The sequence below is a fragment of the Saccostrea echinata genome, unplaced genomic scaffold (genome assembly GCF_033153115.1).
Source record: "Saccostrea echinata isolate AGI-Se365-2 ecotype Australia unplaced genomic scaffold, CSIRO_AGI_Sech_v1 ptg000029l, whole genome shotgun sequence".
NCBI lineage: Eukaryota > Metazoa > Mollusca > Bivalvia > Ostreida > Ostreidae > Saccostrea > Saccostrea echinata.
This window is the reverse complement of record NW_026889778.1, coordinates 9,098,982-9,107,964: the sequence shown is the minus strand read 5'-3', so window position 1 is coordinate 9,107,964 and position 8,983 is coordinate 9,098,982. Positions and strand designations below refer to the sequence as shown.

At 36.7% G+C, this 8,983-nt stretch overlaps 2 protein-coding genes and 1 pseudogene across 2 annotated transcripts; 2 read left to right on the top strand and 1 right to left on the bottom strand.

Annotated features, from left to right (window-relative positions):
* Positions 1–256: 256 nt before the first annotated feature.
* Positions 257–2,876, top strand: LOC133194937 (putative nuclease HARBI1; annotated as a pseudogene).
* Positions 2,877–3,283: 407 nt separating this feature from the next.
* LOC133194936 (uncharacterized) lies at positions 3,284–5,107 on the bottom strand. The gene is made up of 5 exons (XM_061330834.1): positions 4,854–5,107; positions 4,529–4,593; positions 4,183–4,329; positions 3,624–3,755; positions 3,284–3,531 (listed from the first exon to the last, which is right to left on the bottom strand). Exons 1-5 carry the CDS (start codon positions 5,105–5,107, stop codon positions 3,284–3,286), a joined length of 846 nt encoding a protein of 281 aa, XP_061186818.1.
* A 433-nt stretch (positions 5,108–5,540) lies between these two features.
* Positions 5,541–7,527, top strand: LOC133194935 (putative nuclease HARBI1). Its single transcript, XM_061330833.1, has 6 exons — positions 5,541–5,907; positions 6,131–6,170; positions 6,674–6,690; positions 6,930–7,027; positions 7,212–7,323; positions 7,466–7,527. Exons 1-6 carry the CDS (start codon positions 5,541–5,543, stop codon positions 7,525–7,527), a joined length of 696 nt encoding a protein of 231 aa, XP_061186817.1.
* Positions 7,528–8,983: the final 1,456 nt, after the last annotated feature.

Here is an 8,983-nt window from a genome sequence, read left to right as displayed (position 1 = left end):
TATCCAGTTTTAAGCTCGAGCCCCGCCGTCACCAACATCCCTCAACTCAATACTCAACCTGGCCCCGCCGTCACCAACATCCCTCAACTCAATACTCAGCCTCAACTCTGAGGTTTTCCCTCAAATTCATAACCTCACCCTCAAGTCACCGTCACCACAAAAAAATTGAGTTTTCCTCAACAGAATTTTGAGTAAATACTCAAATATTTAAGTATAACTCTATAGCAACCTTAAAAGCTTACTCAAGGAAATTAAAATGGCGGACAGGCGTAGAAGACGACGAAAATATAGAAGATTTTTGCTGAGGAGAGAAAGACCCGAACGTAGGGTAGTAAAAGATCGTCTAAATCCTATGGAAGTGTACACAGACGACGAACTTTACGAACGATTTCTATGGCCTACAATCGTCTACTTGATGACTCTGATTGAACACAAACTAATAAACACCACAAAAAATCAAGCCTTACCTCCACTGTTGCAGCTGTTGGTCTGTTTGCGTTTTCTGGCTACGGGTGCTTTTCATAAATTGATCGGGGACAGTGTAAATGTTTCTGAGTGCACAGTCGGTAGATGTTGCCGTTCTGTGACCCAGGCCATCAACGACATTCGGCAAGACTTTATCATGTTTCCGAGGGACCAAACAGCCAGACAAACAAAACAGGAATTTTTGAAGATCGCAGGTAACTAGTCACTCAGCGTCTGCTCTTTCTCACTTTCATTTTCAGAATATGTACAAGAGGAATAACTCTTGGACTATCCTATGCTTGGGCAATCGTACATTGAGAAGTCGACTTAAACGTTGAAATAGAACGTTTTTGGTAGAAAAAAATAAAACAAAACAAAATCATTCAAAAGAAATGCAATGTCAGTAACGTCTGCAAGCGAATGTATTTATTTATTATTATTTGTGAGAAATTCCTGATATTGTCATCCATGTAGTGACAAACGGATTTAACACCAAATACTTCAAAGTATTCAACTGTTCAAAGCTCAATAGTGGATTTAGATTGTTGATTATTTTGGGCATATACAGGTACTGTTTTGTTATCTGTTACCCTTAACCCCCCCCCCTTTTAAAAAAAATAAGGCGAAGAAGAACGCTTTGAGAAGGGCAGGGTTGGATCCTCCTTTTTATAACAATTTCTAAAAAAAAAATTGCTAGACATTAATGTTTTTATAAATCATTCTTCATACACTTAACGAAATTATTATTAATCAATTAATATTGCCATCAATATCAGAAAATTTTAATCGATTTCTGTGACCGACACACAATTGGTTACATGTAAGCAGATGTAACAAAGTACGCTGCTTTTATTTCATCATAACTTATTTTATTCTATAAAAAGACTAAAAATTCTATTTATTAATGCACTACATGTAGTAGATTGGGGTGTTATATTCTAAAAATCAAATGATATTTTTAACTTTCAAACTTCCTATACATGTACATGTAAAAGCACACCTTATGCTAAAACTGTAATTAAATAAAGTCTGTGTGCTTTCAAAATTAATATTGATCATGCTAAATAATTGATAAATACATCGATGATATTTACTTTTTTTTAAATCTGAAGTATCCAAATAAGCATGGTAAGAAATTTTCAATCTAGGGTTCCCAAATGTCTTGGGTGTGTGTAGATGGGACGTTTGTGAAGATACAAGGCCCTTCAGAAAACGAACCAGACTTTGTGAATCGGAAGGGATTTCATTCTTTGAATGTGCAGGTAATCGTATTAAATTTCGATTTCAAATTTGTATCCTTTATCCTCAATACTTTAAGTAACACGTGTAATGTTATTAAATAGATGGTGTGATGCAAAATTTCGTATTACCAGCGTTTGTGCCAATTGGCCGGGCAGTGTGCATGACAGTAGGATCTGGAGAGAATCAGCACTATGCAGACAATTTGAAAGGGGTATATTTCCAACTGTCACTTTTACAATCTTTATATAGCTCAGGAACGTAGCATCGTTTTTGGAAAGGGGGTGGGTGGGGGGGGGGGCAGCCAGAGAAAAATAATTCAACTTACCTGAAAAAAAAACTTGAGAAGCAGAAAAGGGGGTGGTGGTGGATTTTCCAAACTCGAAAATCTTATTTCGTGTGTGTGTGTGTGTGTGGGGGGGGGGGGGGGGTCCATCTTCTTTCAGTACCAACTTATTTCAGTGCAAAATTTTTCTCATACACTACTGCATTATTTCCCTTTTTTGACTTTACTGCAACAAAAAGGGGGGGGGGGCAACCGGTCTTTCAATGAACATTTTCAATAGTAAAAATTATGTTTGGAAAAAAGTAGGAGGGGGGGGGGGGCTGGCCCCCTTGGTGCTACATGTACGTGCTTGTAGCTATCTCAAGACAAAAGTTACATAACTATTCATGTACAATGTGTATATAATCATTCCCTTTTTTAACTTCAAGTGAGCACAAAGGCCTCCTTCTAGGAGACTCAGGGTATCCATGTCGCAGGTTTCTGATGACTCCATATCTCAGCCAAACTACAGAGGCCCAGCAGAGGTTCAATGCATCCCTATGTAGAACACGGGTGCTAGTCGAGCAGAGTTTCGGCATCCTTAAAAGGCGTTTTTCCTGTCTTCAGGGAACACTTAGGTAATGAATTTTGTTTAAACTGCGTCAAGAATTTTAACTTCTTATATCATGCTTTCACTTTGTTATATGTACACTTTCAGAACATGCCCAGACCAAGCAGCGGCCTACATTGTTGCGTGGTTTTGCACAATATCGGGATAGAGCGTGGGGATATTGCGATGGACAGACAGGACGTGATTCACTACAATCCCACGGACCACCACGTTGCGTGTAATGGGACAGAGGGCAGTCACATGCGTGACTATATTGCTCAGACATACTTTGGATAGACAAGGAAACAAGTAAACATCCGCAATATTATCAGATAATAATTTTTATTAATGTGCTCTTTAAAAATGACATGCAAAAATATCATACCCATTGACACTAATTGGTAATGAAAATTTATTTCATTTCAGAGTTAAAGGATACCAGCAAACCAGCAAAAGAAAAAGCATAAATAAAAACTAGTTTTCTTCCCGTAATCCGTCTCGTTTTATTTATTTTTTAAATTCATTATTTTTTTAATTTATTTTTTTATTACTATAACTAAAGTTATATTCAATGTATAACGAAAGAACAGTGAACAATTTGCTGTGATTGAAATATGTATAGGTTCCATAACTAGTGAGAGATAGTAACAGGTTTTGTAAGAAGGGCTACTGATTTTTTGATATTCTTTTCATTCTGAATCGGATTATGATGGTGATGGCTGTGAAAGTGTTATATTATGACCAGGAAATTCCTTGCTTATCTTCAGCAATAAATACTCCTTCTGCATATGCATATACTTAATTTCACTTTTCAACTTCTCTCTCTCTAACTTCAACTTTTTCGCCGTGGACTTTAACACCTGGTTTTCCAACTCCAGATTACATCTGTCTGCTTCCTCTATAATATCATGCCTGCTATTCTTCTTGTTCTTTCGTCCATTTGAACTTTTCACTAAAAATAAAAATTACTATAATTATACATGTATAACAATTTCTAACTATATTTGAGCAATCACAAGGAAACAAAATACTGGGAAAACATACATATGTTGTGTGAGCGGCTGCCGTCTCCACAAGGCTCTACAAGGCTACACGTAGCTGAAGGTCCAGTGAGGACTTCCATTATCGTATCAGCATGATCAGGCACTGGTAGAGAGGTACTGGAAGGTGAGGGCTCTGTAAGATTGGTGGAATTACGATATACATGTATTTCTGTCTGAATTGAGCAACGGTTTTAAAGATAGGCAACCTTCTAAAAATTGTGACAAGCAAATTAAAAAAGTAAACTGTCTAAACTCAAATTAAAATCCTATTTCGCTGGGGGGGGGGGGGGTCTAACTTTTTCGTACATTTTTATCAAATGTTGACATTTTCCAGTTCGACCTGACAGCAACAAAGAAGGGGCATCTATATGAAAATTTACATATTAAAACTGTAAAACAAAACAGACAATACTCAGAAAAAATGGGGCGGGACTGTGTTTCAAGGGCCTGGAGTAATAACTTCAACTGACCAGCTGTTGAAGAAAGAGAAAAAACAGAGCCTAGCTCTTGCACAGTCTATCAAAAGCGTGCTTACTTACGGTTCGTATACATGTACGTACCATCAGAATCAATGCCTCCGTTGAGTCTTACAATGTTAGGGCGACCGTCAAAAGCTTGAAGGAGACACTCCTCTGCGGCTGTAAGGGGTGCTTTAGCTGGGCCTCCTCCAGTTTTCGGGCGTTTAAGGGCATCTATTTTGTCTTTAGCTAGACATACACACAAAAGAAAACAATTCGTTTAAAAAAAAAGACTGTCCACTGACGAGTAAAATCTCTCTCTCTCATGGGGTGGGAATACGTACATATTAGTTCAAAGGAATGATGCACATGAATAAATTTATTGCAAAGTTTATGAATTTTGATTTTCATACATGCGTACATGTATATTTCTGAACGAAGTACATACCCCGCTGCTTGATGTTATCGTATTTCTTTGAAATCGTCTCTGCCGTTCTTTCATTTTTAAACTGCCTACATCGAATACAAACAGCAAGGCGTAAAATCAATGTAAAGTATTTTGTCAAATAGGCCTATCTTTTCACAAGTTGAAGAGAAATTACTCACATGCGTACTTTTTAAATATAATATTAAATTCTTAATTTATTAATATTTTTTTTAAAAGAACAAAGAATAATAATCGGATTGAAACAAACAAGGTACGAATTAACGTTACACCAATGGGGAGATAATGCGGAGTCGTCTGGTACGTAGGGTTGAAGGTATGTACTTACCCGCTAAGTGTGTCAGCAGTACCCCGCCAGGTTTCATCTTTAACCCGCCCATGTTTTCCTCTCACACCCGAACCCTTCATTTTTCCAAAAAGTTGATCTTCATATTTTAACACTTCCTCTATCAAATAAATTTCTTCTTCGGCCGACCAATTAGCTCCCCTTTTTTTCTTTTGTGCAGTTATAACCTCATCAGTACCTTTAACGAATTCTAACGTGTTTTTTGTCAGTAAGGCTGCAATGTCAATTTCTGCCATATTTTCTAAATCAGACGACAAATTTTACTGCGTAAACAATAGCGTTAAAAAAAATCCTCGAAAATGCACGAATAGTTTCATGTCTCGCCTCAACTGAGTTGAGTACATTTTTATACACCTCAACTGAGGAAACCCTCAGAGGGTTTGGTGACGGTGGTTTGAGGAATTTCCTCATTTGAGTGAACCTCAAGTATTGAGGTTGAGGTAGAGGAATTTTGGTGACGGCGGGGCCTGTACTCTGAGGTTTTCCCTCAAATATCTCATTTCACCCTCTAGTTACCTTCACCAAAAATAAAATAAATAAAAAAATAATAAAAATTGACGGATAATCTTGAGGAAATCCTATATATAAATATTTAAGGGGATATAGCTTCAGAGCAACCTTAAAGTCTTCCTCAAGCAATTTCAACATGACAGATAGACGTCGCAGACGATGCAAGTTTCAGATACCGAAATCGACCGTCAAAAAGGTGATTCGAGACCGACTGAACCCTTTAGAGGCCTATACAATGAGCTTTTCGAGTGTTTAAGATTTCGGCAGGCATCAGTCATACCGGTATTTTTACTGGACTTGATAGCCGGGAATTTGATAGAAAGCACAAGAAACAATACCATACCCCCGCTATTGCAGCTTTTTGTGGGTCTCAGGTTCTCTGCGACAGGCGCTTACCACAAACTTACAGGTGATAGCATGAATGTGTCAAAGTCCACCGTCGGCAAATGCTGTAGATCGGTCACCAATGCCATCCTTAGAGTTCGACAACAATTTAGTTTTCCTAGAGACGAACTAGCAATGAAATGTATGGATATAACGAACAGTATTCAAGCTCAAAAGTCCATTAAACAGATTTTGGAGCAGAGCAAACACGGACCTCTAAAACAACAGAGGTGGGATCAAGTGCCAAGGAGGAGTGAGCATCCCCTGCCAACCGGTCACACCAGCCGTGTGCTCCTTGTCATGATCGGATAATAACCAAAAAATGCGTCGACAATTCGGTGTGTAAATAATGGCCTAACAATTAGCAAGAAAAACTAAGCAAGAGTTCATCAAAATAGCCGGTATGTTGTCAGTCGTTTTGTTTTCTTCAGGAAGGATAACTCGTGCTTCCATTTGGGCTCGGTTTGGGGAAGTTGTTAATATTGGATTGCAAATGAAATCAATCAGTGAATATTCCAGCACTTTAAGAAAAAAAAACATATATAACTTATTACGTTAATATTTGTCAGTTATTTTTTTATTTGGAGGAGAAAGCTATACTGTTTACTAAATATAAATCAAAATCATACAGATTCACTTTAATCCTAATCCATTAATTTTTTTTTCTGTTCTATGTAATAAATTAATCATATGTAACTTTTCTACAGCTGGCATCATACTGTTTACTGGAATTAATCTTTATTTAAAATTTATTTATTTTCTAAAAAAAAACAAAACAAAAGAAATTGGTGAGTAGTCATGAATAATGAAATAACTGTGCTAATTATTCAGTAAATTTGTTAACTTAAGCCCCCCCCCCCCCCAGTTTGCGCGTTAAGATTTAACATCCCCTCACCCTCCTCCCCCAGCCCAAACACTTTTTTGGGTGTCATTTTTAATTTTGTACTTTGTGTTTTCAATACACTGAAAACTTATCATGAACGGAAATCTCTAGTTTGCGGAATACTTTACATGTACCGTTTTTCTTCAAAGCCCATGTAGATTTTTTATTCTAAATATACTTTTTGAATTTCAAAGCCGTGTTTTTATTTTCTACATACATTGTAGGACACTTCATTTACAAATGTAACTTTAAATATTACATTGCATAATTAATTCACACAGGCTGCGTCGATGATACGTTTATAAGAAGCATGGCTCCAACTGAAAACGAACCGGAATTTGTAAATAGAAAGGGGTTTCATTCTTTGAATGTGCAGGGAGTATTTTATTACCCTTTTCTTTATCATTTCATCTCATATAAAATGCTTCAAATCTTGAAGTTAAGAACTGAAAAATATTTAATATCCTTTTCAATATATATATTTTTTTTTTTACATATTTTTTTCAATTTGCAGCATTATATGCAACTTAAAAAGTAAGGGGTTCATTTTAATTTTAAAATAGATGGTTTGTGAAACAAACTTCAGATTCACAAGTGCGTGTGCCAGCTGGCCCGGTAATGTCCATGATAGCAGGATTTGGCGGGAATCCTTCATTTGTCGACAATTCGAACGAGGTAAACAACTTTATTTTTCGTAAGAATTGGATCCAGTTGTAATTCTATAGAGGAAGGGAAATAAATTAAAAGCATTAAAATTATAACGTTGGAGGTTATAAGTTTATAAATTCGATTATGTAACACTTGTACGTTTATGAAGAACATAACGACATTTTGTTGGGCGATTCTGGATACATGTGCCCCTGCCGGCGTTTTCAGTGACGCCATACCTCAACCCACAGACAAACGCTCACCAGTGAATTAATGCACCTCTGAGTCGAACCAGAGTTCTTATCGAGCAAACAATGTTGGGTCGAGTATCCATCGCCTGGTATAATGCCTCCTCTGCCTGAGTAAGGGGCGCCGTTGGTGGACCTCCCCCTGTCTTGGGCCGCCATCAATTTTCTCTTTAGCTACAATTTATGGCGATTTCAAACAGTGTTTTGCTTATTTATGAATATCTCCTGAAGTGGTTGACTCAACAGTAAGAATTATTAATGTTAATTTTTACCTCTCCGATGCTATCATACTTTTTGTAGATTGAGTCAGATGTTCTGTCATTTTTAAATTGTCCATATGAAATTTAAAAAAAGAATTATTTTGCGTTTTACAAACATCTGGCATCTCGTTTTACTAGTATTTATTTTTTTTAATTAATAACGTATTTCTTTAAAATATTATATCAGATAATTATCAAATATACGACAAAGATTATACTAATATTTTGTGTAAATATCATTTCACTTATTTATATACATGTATGCTTCTGTTAATTTTCTTGCATTTGAATATAAAAAAATGGAAGTCGGTCAAATCATTCTTTTCTCTCTTCTTTCCTTATTTGGGACTTGATTTTTTTATTTTATCATGTAAAACAGGTTTAATACCCATTGTCTGAAGCCACGGTCTGGAGTGGTTTCCGCCTATGTTAGAGCCCCCCCCCCTTTCGTGGTTTGTGACCACGTAACTGATTTATAATATATATGCCAGAGCAATGTAATCAATGTTTATGGTGATTTAAAATGAGTACTTACTACTAAATAAAGTAAGGAATTTTGTTAAACTGTAGGCATTTACAGTTAAAAATAGAGGACGTGGCCATGACTGGAATATACCTAGATAAAATTTGTATATACACCTACTTAGGGAGGTTACAACGAGAATCGTCTGGTCAAAACAACGACAAATAAGTGAAATACAGATTGATATAAAAATACTTACAAATTTATTGTGTCAGTGATGGACTTCCGGGTATCCAGAATCGCCCAACAAAATGTCGTTATGTTCACCATTAACGTACATTCCCATGCTTTCCTTTTACCCCGCCCCCTTCATCTTTCCAAATAGTTGTTCTTCAAATTTCAAAACCTCTTCGATTAGAGTTATCTCCTCCATACTAGTGGAATTAGCCCCCATCCCTTTTCTTTTCTCTACTGATATTAACCCATTAACATCAACAAATAACACACGCGACAAATATTATATTGCGTGCAATCATAACGTGAAAAGTCTACGAAATTGCGCGACATTACTGATGTAACAACTCAACTGAGTTGAAGGAAAAAATTCGCCTCAGCTGAGGTGATCCTCAGTCCGTTTGGTGACGGTAAATTGAGGAAGTCCTCAGTTAAGGAAACCTCAAGGGGTTTGAGGTGAGTATTGAGGTTGAGGTAGAGGA

What these genes read in the sequence shown, in the direction of transcription:
- LOC133194935 (XM_061330833.1), top strand. Translation starts at nt 5,541, where the DNA reads ATGCAAGTTTCAGATACCGAAATCGACCGTCAAAAAGGTGATTCGAGA. An exon ending in AGACGAACTAGCAATGAAAT is followed by an intron (nt 5,908 to 6,130) that starts GTATGGATATAA and finishes CCTAACAATTAG; the next exon opens with CAAGAAAAACTAAGCAAGAG. An exon ending in ATTCTTTGAATGTGCAGGGA is followed by an intron (nt 7,028 to 7,211) that starts GTATTTTATTAC and finishes ATTTTAAAATAG; the next exon opens with ATGGTTTGTGAAACAAACTT.
- LOC133194936 (XM_061330834.1), bottom strand. Translation starts at nt 5,107, where the DNA reads ATGGCAGAAATTGACATTGCAGCCTTACTGACAAAAAACACGTTAGAA. An exon ending in ACTGCTGACACACTTAGCGG is followed by an intron (nt 4,594 to 4,853) that starts GTAAGTACATAC and finishes TATTCGATGTAG; the next exon opens with GCAGTTTAAAAATGAAAGAA. An exon ending in CGGAGGCATTGATTCTGATG is followed by an intron (nt 3,756 to 4,182) that starts GTACGTACATGT and finishes CCAATCTTACAG; the next exon opens with AGCCCTCACCTTCCAGTACC.